Below are 12,794 nucleotides of genomic sequence, written 5' to 3' on the forward strand. Positions count from 1 at the left end.
ATAAAAGTGAAAAAAGAAAGAGAGAAAGCTTAAACAATCACTGGTTTTAGGTTTTTTAAGTTCTGTCTATTAATGGTACCAAAACTTGGATTTTTTTTTTGTACACTCAATGGATTTTCTGAGGTCCCTGCTAACATTGTTTAAATAAACCTTCCAATCATCAGTAGTAAATGCTCCCCAGTTAATTTTTTTTTAACGTGTGTGCTCTTTTCCTGGCTGACATTTTCACTTGTAGACAACACAGTGTGATACAAGGGTAGAGCCTTTAGACTACATCCACGTTGCTGTTACGGTCCCGGCCTGACCATGGCTCTTGAGCCACTCGTAGTCTGTTGCTTTTCCAGGCACGATGTGTCTGGAAGATGGCATCTGAGAGCTGAGGGCTGGGACAGGAAAGTGTTTAGTCATTGCCTTTGATTTAAGAGATGAAGTATTTGTACTTAATACTAAAAATGTCTATAAAGTTGGTTTATTTTCTGGGTGAGGATGCAGGTAAATCCAGCTCTGCTGGAAGGGATAAAGTCATCTTCTGCCCAAACTTCAGTTCTTCCTTATTAAGTTTTCTTACACCTCTAACGTGAGATTTGTGAGAGCTGTCCTATTATGACTTCAAATCTTCACAAGTGATGTCTCTTTCCAAGGATTACTACGGAATTACATTCCCTGCTCCTGCAACCTTGACTGGCAGAGATGGAAGCCTTGCTAACAACCCGTACTCAGGTGAGTGCTGCTGAAAGCTGAGGGTGGCACTTGAAGCGTTCTGGTTTCTAAATGCAGATCATCCCGGCAGTGCTGGAAGATAATTAGTCCAGACTAGTCAAACAAAAGTGAATGTCTCCCTCTCAGCCCTGACTTACTTTTTTCATGGTTTTGGTCCATAATTTGCATGTGACTTCTTCTGGGATTCAATTGGTTAGCCTTTGAGAGTAAGCGCACATCATTATGAGTGTAAACAGCAGCACATCTCTTGCCCTTCCCAAGCACATACAGGTCCTGGAAAAATATTCCATAGCTTAATCATTCTTCTTGAAATTCAACTGCCTTGATTTCCCTTTTTTTTGGCAATGGAATAAGATACCCCAGAGCAGCTTCCCATGCTTTGTTACTGCTCTTTTAGCACTTGTATGTTCTCAACGGAGCAAGGCTCTCCCTCACCCTCTCCAAACCTAATGAACTTCATTCTCCAAAATCTAAGAATCTCTTGCTCTTCAGTTACCATTATGCAAAGGTGATGTGAATGCCGTGTGGGATTTTCAGCCAGTGGTTTTTCTCCACTGCCATCTGATCACAGCTGAAAACTGTAGCCATGGGAGTTGTCATTCCTATAATGGTGATATTAACTGCTGTAGTACCCAACCAACAAAAAGGCATGCTGGTTAGGACTGAGATGTAGTTGATGTATGTTGTGTCCCTAAAATCCATGTGAAAGTGCTGCTCTGTAGGCTGACAGAAAATTCAAGTGTTTGGGAGCTTTCTGCTTAACAATCACTTCTTCCAGGAGGCTGCTTTTGGGTTAATAACCAAACTTCCCTTCCTACTTCTTCAATAAGGTGGCCCACGATGCAAGTCTTGCTTTCCTGGCCTTCAGCTACTGTCTCCAGAACTTTGGTGGTGTGAGGAACTGGACATCTAACTAGTCATGCTTGACAAATAAACAGACATTGACAAAAATATGCCCATCACTGCCTGTAAATACTAACTTGCTTTCAGCCCACGAAGCTTTAGCTAATCAGTTTAACCTCCAGGAGAGTGACACTTTAACCCAACAGCCATTTGCCCTTTGGCTATTACCATAGTTCTGCTTTTGGCGTATTGTGGTGTTGTATTGCAGGTCTGAGTATGATTAATATGCTCAGATGGTGTGAGATAGGTAAGTATTGGTATCTCTGTTTTATCAGGGATAGCAGGGAGTCGCTGTGGCACTCAGGAGCAGAGACTGGGAGAGCACTTCCCATGGAACAGCTGCAGCCTTTCAAGTGTAGGGTGTGCTCTGTGCTGTAGTTGTCTGCTTGTATCCAGAGGATTGAAGTCCTCCGAGTCCTCTGCTTTCAGAGTAGCTTTGACAACTTTTCAAAACAGTTCTTTCTTTCCCAGGTGACGTTACAAAGTTTGGCCGTGGGGATTCTGCCTCCCCTGCTCCTGCTACCACGCTCGCCCAGCCGCAGCAGAACCAGACGCAGACCCACCACACGACCCAGCAGCCCTTCCTCAACCCAACGCTGCCCCCGGGCTACAGCTACACCGGGTTACCGTATTACGCTGGCGTGCCCGGCGTGCCCAGTGCATTCCAGTATGGGCCAACCATGTTTGTAAGTGTGACAGCCTGAACCATAACCCTCTGTGGTGGTTTAGCCAGGTGTCCACCAAATCATCTTATCACTGTCCTTCCTAAACTGGACAGGAGAGAGAGAGAAATATAACGATTGGTTTGTGATTTAAGACAAGGACGGAGAGATCACTCAGCAATTAGCGTCACAGGCAAAACAGACTCAACTTGGGGAGAAAAAGGTTTGATTTATTAAAGGAACAATAAGAGCAGGGAGATGAGAAATAAAACTGAATCTTAAGACACCTCCCCCTACCCTTCCTTCTCCCCAGGACTCTCCTTCTTTCCCCACCCAGCAGCACAGGGGATAGGCTTACGGTCAGTTCATTACAGATGGACTTTGCCACTGCTCCTTCTCAGGGGGAGGCCTCCTCACACTTCCCACTGCTATAGTGTTGGATCTCTCCCACGGGAGACAATCCCTCACCAGCTTCTCTAATGTGGGTCCCTCATGCACTGCTCCGGCACAGGGCCTGCCACGGGGGCAGCTCCTCACACCCTGCCCCAGCGTGGGTCATCCACAGGGAGAACAGTCCTTCAGGTATTGACTGCTCCAGCCTGGGTCCCTCACGGGATCACAAGTGCTGACAGCAAACCTGCTCTGGCCTGGGTTCTTCTCTTCCCGTGAGCTCCCAGGTCCTGCCAGGAACTTGCTCCAGGTTGGGCTTCCCACAGAGTCACAGCCTCCTTCAGGCATCCACTCGCTGCGGTGTGGGCTCCTCCACGGGCTGCCAGTGGGTCTCTGCTCCTCCTGGTCCTCCATAGACTGCAGGGGCACAGCTGCCTCACCATGGGCTGCAGGACACAGGGGAATCTCTCTTCCAGGGCCTAAGCGCCTCATCCCCCACCTCATCCCCCACTGACCTTGGTGTCTGCAGAGATGTTTTCACATTCTCACTCCCTTCTGCTGCTGCAGTTCAGCAACTGCTCGGTGACTTCTTCCCCTTCAAGACCCCAGAAAGGTTACCTTGATCACTGATTGGCCAGGCCTGGTTCAGCTGGTGCTCCATCTTAAGATTGACTGGCATTGGCCTTGTCAGCTACAGGGGAAGCTTCTGGCAGCTCTTTATTTAAAGAAGCCACCCCTGTAGCTCCCCACTGCAAAACCACTACACCCTCCTTTCCTGTCTCTCTAGTTTTGCTCGGAGTCATAGAATTTGATTTGAGCTGGAAAGAACCCTCAAAGATCACCTAGTCCGCCCCCCTGCCATGGTCAGGGACACATTCCACCAGCCCAGGTTGCTCCAGGTTGCCCCATCCACCTTGCCCTTGAACACTGCCGGGGATGGGGCAGCCACAGCCTCTCTGGGCAGCCTGTGCCGGTGCTTCACCAGCCTGGGCATGAAAAACTTATTCTTTAAGTCCAGTCTAAACCTACCCTCTCTCAGATAAAAAAAGTTGCCCTTTGTCCTGTCACTACAGGGCCTGGCAAAAAAAAAAAAGCTTTATCCATCTTAGAAGCCCGTTTTACATATTGAAAGCCCACAAGAGGGTCACCCTGGGGCCTTCTCCAGGCTGAACAACCCCAAGTCTCTCAGCCTGCCCTCATAGGAGAGTTGTTCCAACCCTCTGATCATTTTTGTGTCCCTCCTCTGGACCTGCTCCAGCAGGTCTGTGTCTTTCTTGTCCTGGGGACCCTGGAGCTGGATCCAGTACTCAGGTGGGGGTCTCATGAGAACTGAGTAATCTTCCTCAGTGTGTGGTGGATCTTCAGAAATGTGCAGGCATGAGAAAATAACTACAGTCCCTTCCTCTTCTTGCTTTCTTACAAGACATGTAGAAGGCCATAACTCCTGGATTCCCGTGCAGGCTACTGTAAGTAGCAGACAGTGGCAGCTCAGCACTCCCGAGGCTTTTGGTGGCCTCTGGAAAGTGTAAGGGAAGCTGAGTCAGTGAGGTGAGAGCGCCTGGGAAATCCTTTTGAGGATGGAGGAGACCCCATCAGAGAGCAGCTCTGGTAGTCCCAGGAGGAAGACAATTGTTTGGGAAGAGTATGCTCCAGGCAGGAGGGTTAGAAGAGTCTGGTTTAGAGCCCGTAGGGGCTGAAACAGCCTCAGGCGGAACTTGATGCTTTGTTTGATTTTGGAGAGAGAGCACTATGGTTGCTCCTTTGTGGGCCTATAGGTAGGAATTTGCTGTTTACGTCCAGTGCATGAAAGAAGTGCTCAGCTTGTTCAGAGAGAGGGTAGCACTGCAGTCAGAGCAGAAAGCCTGAGCTTTGCACAAATCCCCCACAGCAAATGGCCACTGGAAGCCCGGCTGCCATGTCCCCTGCCATCCCGGTTCTCTTGGCTCTAGATCAAGTTTCCCAGTGTGCTGGAGGTGCTTCCCCACTAGATGGCAGGAGTTCGCCTTTTACAGCCTGTCCCCCACTTTCACAGCATCCTTCGTTCCTTTTTTGTCCAGGTACCTCCAGCATCCGCTAAACAACACGGAGTCAACCTGAACACGGCGTCGACCCCTTTCCAGCAGGCGAGTGGCTACGGGCAGCACAGCTACGGAGGAGGTACGTGCCCTGCCGCGCTGGCCCTGGCCCCGCAGAGCTGCTTTCGCACCCTCTAACCCTTGTCTTGTACACACCGGCAGGCTACGATGACTTAACGCAGGGAACGGCAGCTGGAGATTACAGCAAAGGAGGCTACAGTGGGTCATCTCAAGCACAAAACAAATCTGCTGGCACTGGACCTGGGAAAGGTAACACGTGAGACTTGAGGTTGCTCCTGAGCGGGGTTTAGTAGGGCAAACTCCCAGAGCAGCCAGCCCTTAACAGGTTCATGATCCAAAGCTGTTTCTCCATCTCCCGTGTACAAAAAGCTTTTATTTAATGGCCAGAGTGTCTTCCTTCTAAACCTCATGGCTGAACTTTGCCTAAGGATTTGTTGTGGCTGATGCACAGCTTTGTCCACAGTTACACATGGGGAGGAATGGTGAGCTGTTGTCTCTGCCAGAGCTTTCTTTCGATGAAGAACGGTGCTCCTGCAGCAGTGTTGTGTTTTTTGAAGCCTGAGCAAGGCAGATGTTGCAGCTGACATGGTGCTCAGACAACTGAGGGCCAGATTTGGAGGGGCTTGGCAAGAACCTGCGTTAGGGGCAAGCAGGGCAGTTCACTCATCTCTGCCTGTTGTCTCAGCTGCTGTCCGTACACCCCATAACTCATCGTGTTGTTTCACGCCTGGAAATGTTTCCTTTGTGACTCTAAAGGCTGAAGAGTTTCTACAGCTTCTGTGAAAGCTTTTTTCCTGCACATGCTGGTTAGACCTGAGAAATGCTTAGCACTAACTAGTTCATCTCTGGGCTTAAACAAGTACCAAGCGTTTGCTGTGCATTTGGAGCACCAGCTGTATTCGGCGGAAGCCTCATCCTAGAATCGTAGGATTGTTTTGGTTGGAAAAGACCTGCGAGATCATCAAGTTCAACCACTAACCTCACACTACCCAGCCCACCACTAAACCATGTACCTCATCTTTTAAATATCTCCGGGGCTGGGGACTCCACCACCTCCCAGGGCAGCCTGTGCCAGTGTGTAACAACCCTTTCACTGAGAAAGTTCTTCCTAATCTCCAATCGAAACCTCCCCTGGTGCAACCCGAGGCCATTTCCTCTTGTCCTGTCACTTGTTACTTGGCAGAAGAGACTGATCCCCACAGGCAGTTGCATGGAGTGCTCATGTCTCCCCTCAGCCTCCTCCAGACTAAACATCCCTGTTCCCTCAGCTGCTCCCCATCAGACTTGTGCTCCAGACCCTTCGCCAGCCCTGGTGCCTGTCTCTGGACACGCTCCGGCACCTCAGTGTCTTCATCTCATCACACTCTCCTCTGCAGAGGAGCAGCATGAAAAGGGAAGGGAGTACAAGAGCACTGCAGACCGTCTGAGCCCTTTTGTCCAATTCACTGGCCAAAGGAACCACTGGTTTTCTTCTGATCCAAGTGAAATTCTTAGTGCCAGTCTTTATAAGGCTGTCAGAAAGTGGCCACTTCACTGGTGTTTCTGAGCCTGTTGTGGCACCAGCTGGGCCAGGTAGAAGACAAATCAGTGATACGAATTCTCTGGGGGCAGAGGAGCGTTTCTGACCTCACCCTCCTGCAGCATGTCAAAGGACAAGGGCTCCAATGTGCAGCAGGTGCTGAGGGTCATGGCTCAGCAGTGCCCTGGAAAGCTTTTGATCACTGCCATGGAGCCAAAGGCATCCTTAATGCCAGGGAAAAGCTGGCTTTTCCTGAGCTGAGAGGTGCAGCCAGCTGCTGCCTGGTGACGTGCCTTTGAACGCCCATGGTGAGCTGTGGCTTGTGGGGGGCGGTTCACCCGGAGGGCTGTTCCCCTTGGCTGTGGCTGCTGGAGGGCTGGCACTTGGGTGGTGATGACTTTCTCAGTGGCTTTGTTTTGTTGTTGTTTTCCAGGTGTTTCTGTGACCTCAAGTAACACAGGTGTGCCTGATATCAGTGGCTCGGTCTACAACAAGACTCAGGTGAGCAGTGCTGGACCCTCCTCCCCCGTGGCCTGAGGGCAAGGCCGATGGCTCCCCCTGGTTCCCAGCCAAGTTGGTCACAGGGTCAGGAGGCCCTGGGCTTTGTTACAGTGGCTCTGCTTGCTGTTGTTCTGTCCCACCATTTCTGCCCTGTCAGCTCCTGCCGGCAGCTGCTGGCACAGGCACAGTGGTCCACGCTGACATGCATTGTCCCACACAAGCTGTGGCCTGGCTGCGAATAACATATGATGGTGCTAATGGTTTTAGTCAAAGTAGCCCCAAAAGCAGGTGAGTCGAAGGGCTGTTTGCTTCTCATCAGCGAGCCCAGTCAGTAGTGCCCACCCCTGTCCCCTGAGGAGGCCTGTCCCATGCTGTCCTCTGGCCTTTGCTCAGCTTCCCAGGGAAGGCAGAAAGTGCTTTGACAAGCAGTGGTATGCCCCGAGTTTACATCCAGCTCCTGTTTTCCCCTCCTTGCACCCTCAGCTGAAGGAGTCAGTGTCTGGCTGTGATCCATATTCTCAGCTACACCTGTAGTGTTAGGGGTCAGGCTTTGGTCAGGGAGATGAAGATCTTACTGCACGTTCAGCTTGTGTTTTTGTTGAGCTGCCCTGTGTCAGTTGAGCAATTCCAGGCTGAGCCCCTGCAATGTGTGAAGGAGTGATTCCAGGCAGCTGTGTCCCACCGAGTAAGGCGAGGTCAGGCAGAAAAGGAACACAGTAGCTGTGGAAGTGAAACTGAAATGTTGGAGGCATTTGTGCAGAAATACGGGTGAGAACAGGAGCTGGAACTGGTCTGCTGAAGGGCTCACAGGTGTTCCATGCAGCTTGGCCTGCTGGAGGGTTCAAGTCACGGGTGTGTGGGCCACTCTTTGCTGGTCAGTGTGGGGCTGCTCACACCAGTGTCTGATGCTGTGCCTCTCACCTCCTGTGCAGACGTTTGACAAGCAGGGATTCCACGCTGGCACGCCGCCTCCGTTCAGCCTGCCCTCTGCTCTCGGATCAACTGGGCCCCTGAACCCTGGTGCTGCCCCGGGTTACGCTCCAGCCCCGTTCCTCCATATCCTGCCTGCACATCAGCAGCCTCATTCCCAGATGCTGCATCACCATCTTCAGCAAGATGGGCAGGTGAGTTGGCCCCTTCTGCCTCCCCAGTGTGCCCCAGGGCGGGCTGCTCCCTCCCCACATCCCAGCAGGGTCTGGGAGAGGGTTCCTTTGGGTTTTTACTTTGCTGGTCGGGAAGGATCTTTGATTGTAGAATGACAGACTCAGTGCCGTGGACCAGCTTGGAGAGGGAACCTCATGAAGTTCAGCCAGAGGAGGCGCCAGGTCCTGCCTCTGCGCAGGGTCAAGCCCAGGCACCAGAACATGAAGGATTAGGACCACTTCTCACAAGGAAAGGCTGAGGACAGTTCAGCCTGGAGAAGTGAAGGCTCAGAGAGACCTTATCAATGTATACAACTATCTTAAGGGAGGGTTTGGAGAGGACAGAACCAGGCTCTTTCCAGTGGTGCCCGGTGGCAGGTCCAGAGGCCATGGCACAGACTAGAACACAGGAGGATTCCTCTGAAGATCAGGAAGTACATTTTTACCCTGAGAGTGACTGAGCACTGGCACAGGTTGCCCAGGGAGGTTGTGGAGTCTCCATCCTTGGAGCTGGCTGGATGTGGTCCTGTCACTTGATACCTCCATGGTCCCTGCCAGCCTCGGCCAGCCTGTGATGCTGGTGTGGGCTGTGGAGAGAAGGGTGTGAGGGGTGAAGCTGAGGCAGGTGCTGCTGAACAGCATCCCCTTGCAGGGTGTGTGTCAGCTCTGATGTGTTTCACTAGCCCCTGCATTTCCTTTCCTCACTAGAAACACTCCCTGAAAAAATGTTCTGCCTTCAGTTCACAGGTAGGAAATGGCTCCTGTCTGTCTGAATGTGCCACATGTGTGCTGAGGGAGCCAGAGCTACCCCAGCCCTGTTCCTGCCCCATGTCCCTGTGCCCACTGCTCCCAGACCACGAGACATAAAGAGCACAGAATCATTTGGTTGGAAAAGGCCTTTAGGATCATAAGGTCCAACCACTCACACTGCCCAGCCCACCACTAAACCACGTCCCTCAGCACCTGTCTTTTAAATATCTCCAGGGCTGGGGACTCCACCACCTCCCTGGGCAGCCTGTGCCAGTGCTTAACAACCCTCTCACTGAGAAGGTTCTTCCAATCTCCAATCTAAACCTCCCCTGGTGCAACCCGAGGCCATTTCCTCTTGTCCTGTCACTTTTTACGTGGGAGAAGAGACTGACCCCCAACTCACTACAGGCTCCTGTCAGGTAGCTGCAGAGTGCTCATGTCTCCTCTCAGCCTCTTCTTCTCCAGACTGAACACCCCCAGTTCCCTCAGCTGCTCCTCATCACACTTGTGCTCCAGACCCTTCCCCAGCTCCAGTGCCTGTCTCTGGACACTCTCCAGCACCTCAGTGTCCCTCTGGGAGTGAGGGGCCCAACACTGAACCGGTGCAGCCTCACCATTGCTGAGTACAGGGGGACAATCCCTGCCCTGGGCCTGCTGGTCACACTGTTTCTGGTACAGGCCAGGAGGTCCTTGGCCACCTGGGCACGCTGCTGGCTCATGTTCAGCCACCCATCGATTAACACCCCCAGGCCCTTTTCTGCCAGGCACCTTTCCAGCCCCTCTGCCTGTAGCGGTGCCTGGGGTTGGTGTGGCCCAAGTGCTGAATGCGGCACTGAGCCTTGTTGACCCTCATGCGATCGGCCTCAGCCCATCGCTCCAGCCTGACCAGGGCCTCCCCAAGAGCCTTCCTGGCCTCAAGCAGGTCTGAGCACCTGCCCAGCTTGGTGTCACCTGGGATTTACTGAGGGTGTACTCAACGCCCTCATCCGGGTCATTGGTAAAGACGTGACAGAACAGGCGCCAGCACCGAGCGCTGGGGAACACCACTGCTGGCCAGCCACGCACTGATTTAACTCCAGATGTCACAGGGCAGAAGTGGATCTGTTTGGGGAGAGGCTGGTGGGTGGTGAGGCTGTCCCAGGACAGTGGTAACACTGGGATGGGCTCATCTTCCCAGGAGCACTGATGCTGTGGCCACTGATCCCGTATCTCCGTTTTCCATTTCTAGGGTGGATCTGGCCAACGCAACCAACCCAGCACCATGCAGCAAAAGTCTCAGGCTACCAAAACCGCCTATGGCACCTCTCCATACTGGACAAGCTAAATCCGAAACTGGGGAGGGAGGAGAGAAGGAAAGGAGGAGGGGGGAAAAAAACCACAAAAGATGAAAACAAAACAAAGCAAAAAGCCGAAACCCATTCCTGGAATTATTAGGAGAAGTAACTGCTCAGCCAAACGCCTGTGCGGGGAGAACTGCAGCCAGCCAGCCATCCTCTGTGCGACTCGCCCGCTTCCTCTTTGAGTTGCTGTTGTATGTAATATATTTATGTATGTATTTGTAAATGTAATAGAGCCTAAATGTGGTTTTTTCTGCATCTCGCAGCCTGTTTTATTTTCTTTGTAGAAAATACCATCTGCACCAGGGCGTCCTTCCTCCTCCTTTTCTTTTTCTCTTTTTTTGTGTCTGTTTGGGGATTTTTAAGCTCAGTGGGCTTTATAACTCTGTCAAAGACAAACAGCACCGTTTATTTTGGAGCTGGAGTCTATTTAATGCAGGTCGATATTCAGGCTAATGAGGATGCCTGCCCACCCCCCAACCCAAACCATCCCACGAATCAAGATGTTTTCTGATGGCTCATTTCTGCCCTCAGCCCCCAGTCTAGCTGTGAAGAGGGGGGGGAAAAAAATGGCAAGAGAAATAACATTTTGTGGGCTTTGTGGCCTTCCCCTTTCTGTCGTCTGGCCCCTCCCTCCCTGCTGCTGCTGCGGCAGGCCGTCTCGCGTGGGCAGTTTGGTCGCTGTGGCCCTGGGCTGCAGCCTCACCTGTTTATTTCCTCAAATTTTAAATAATTAAAAAAAAATAGACAGGGTTTTGTTTTACATTTGGGGGTTGGTTTGGATTTTGTTGGTTTGTTTGTTTCTCTGGCAAGAGACTTTGGATGGCTCACTGTGTCCTGGAACCTCCTTTGCATCGTTAGGAGGCAAAAAATAACCCCTATGTAGCAGTTTCTTAAATAAAAGTATAAGCTGTGTCTTGTACCTCTTTTTGCCCTGAGCCACCCTGCCCAGGAAAACCAGAGCTACTGGGTGGAAACTTCGCCCATCCCTCCCCACTTTTTTTCTTAAAGCAAAAGACCCCGGAGGCAAGTCCTGGTCCTCCTTGTCCTCCACCAGTGCGGCGAATGGTTTAGGAGTTTTGTTTCTTTCTAGCCCTTCCTCCACCTAATAAAGATCTGATCATATCACTGGTTGTTTGTCTGCATTTTCAAAGGCTCCAGGAGCAGTTTGGCCTTCCCACCTCTTCCTGCAAACAGAGCTGGTTGGGGAGGGTAAAGGCAGCAGCTGGGGCTGCAGCAGCGGCCGAAGGCCAGGATGCAGGTGAGTGCCCTTGGTGCTGGAGCAGGGATGAGATCCTGGCAGCACCCTGACTCCTGCCCCACATCCCTGCGGGGATGGGGGATGAGGAGGGAGCCCAGCCCCAGCCCTGTGCTCTCTCACTTTGCCCAGGGATGCCCATGGCCTCGGGCCTCCACCAGGAGCAAAGGTGGGTGATGGCTGCCCTGGGCTCCTTGCCCTGAGCAGCCTGGTCCCGCAGCACAGGTGAATGTAACCGTGGTTAATGTGTCCATGTCACACAGAAAGGAGCCTTTTTTTTTTAACTTCCTACTGCTCTTACAAGACCCACAAGAAAAAAACACACTTTTTTATCACCAAAACCATACTTTCAGCAGCTGAGGGGGCTGCAGTTGGCTTGGAAGGTGTCAGGATGTCAACCCTTCCCCTGCCTCTGCTCAGCACCACTTGAACTTCACAGGCCTTCCTCTGCCCTAGCTTTGGTCCTGGTCCAACTTCAGCAGCTGCTGCAAGCCCTGGGCAGCTGCTGTCCTGCTGCCACCGGCCTTGGGGCTGGAAGGTCAAGGAGGGCAAAAATGTTTCTGCCGGCTTGTATGAGGGCTGAGGCAGCAGCTGATGCAACCCCCTTCCCCAGGCTCCTCAGCAACCTGCCCTCAGCAGCAGCTCATCTTCCCTCAGAGGTATCACACATTTTACAGAAATCCACTGCAGCCCCCCTGCCCTCAGCTGTGGCTCAGTCCTTGGTTGCGTGTTACAGTTGGAAGAGGCAAAAAGGCAACACATGAGGACTGGGTCAGGCACAAAACAGCCCCTGGCCCTTGGGTTTCCCTCACAAAGCTGCCAGCCTGGAGGCCAGGGACTGCATTGTCCTTCAGCACTCTCCTCAGCACAAGACAGCAAATGCAAGTCCCACACCTTCCCCTCACCCCTGCCACTCAGTGTGGGGTCCTGCCCACAGTCTCCTCACCAGGCACAGGTGTTCTCCCGTTTCTGTACACTGTTGCTTCCATCATGGCTCTTCTGACACAATTTCCTTATTCATCCCTGTTCCACAGAGACAAAGTGTCTCGGCTGCACTCAGCCATCAAGGAAAAAGCAACAGCCCCAGACACGCCACGGGGCAGCCACGTTGACCCTCCGCAGGGCGGGCTGGAATTTGTCCCGCTTTTGTTACCAGCCCTTCGCCGGGCTCAGGGAGCTGTTGGCAGCTCTGTGCAGCTGGAGGAGCTCATGGAAGCACAGCTGATCCCAGGCAGGAGGCCTTGCAAGCACCCTCCCACTCAGTCCCCTTCCTGATCTGGCACCTCCATGATGCCTCGTCCTTCTGGCCCAGCTGTGCAGCAGAACCTCGCATTCCCCCACCACCACACTAGACTCAGCAGCTGCTGTGCAGCTCCTCTCCCCAGCCCCCCCCTAATTTTTTCTTGACTTGCAGCAGCCAGGCCCTGCAACACCAAACTTCTCCACTCGAGCTTGCAGGGACCAGCACCCCATGAAGCAGACAGGGATGGCCTCCAGTCCTCGGCCCCTCTTCTGC

General features: G+C 52.5%; 1 protein-coding gene across 2 annotated transcripts in view; it reads left to right on the top strand.

Annotated features, from left to right (window-relative positions):
* The window catches only part of UBAP2 (ubiquitin associated protein 2), a 152,434-nt gene extending 142,333 nt beyond the window's left edge, over positions 1-10,101 (top strand). For both annotated transcript variants that reach the window (XM_062017817.1, XM_062017818.1), the window contains exons 22-28: positions 642-720; positions 2,095-2,309; positions 4,733-4,832; positions 4,913-5,020; positions 6,724-6,791; positions 7,724-7,915; positions 9,912-10,101. In XM_062017817.1, the coding sequence (XP_061873801.1) occupies positions 642-720; positions 2,095-2,309; positions 4,733-4,832; positions 4,913-5,020; positions 6,724-6,791; positions 7,724-7,915; positions 9,912-10,007 (858 nt within the window). In that variant the 3' untranslated portion in view covers positions 10,008-10,101. The remainder of the gene's footprint in view (positions 1-641; positions 721-2,094; positions 2,310-4,732; positions 4,833-4,912; positions 5,021-6,723; positions 6,792-7,723; positions 7,916-9,911) is intronic.
* Positions 10,102-12,794: the final 2,693 nt, after the last annotated feature.

This window comes from Colius striatus, chromosome Z (assembly GCF_028858725.1).
Source record: "Colius striatus isolate bColStr4 chromosome Z, bColStr4.1.hap1, whole genome shotgun sequence".
NCBI classification, from domain to species: Eukaryota; Metazoa; Chordata; class Aves; order Coliiformes; family Coliidae; genus Colius; species Colius striatus.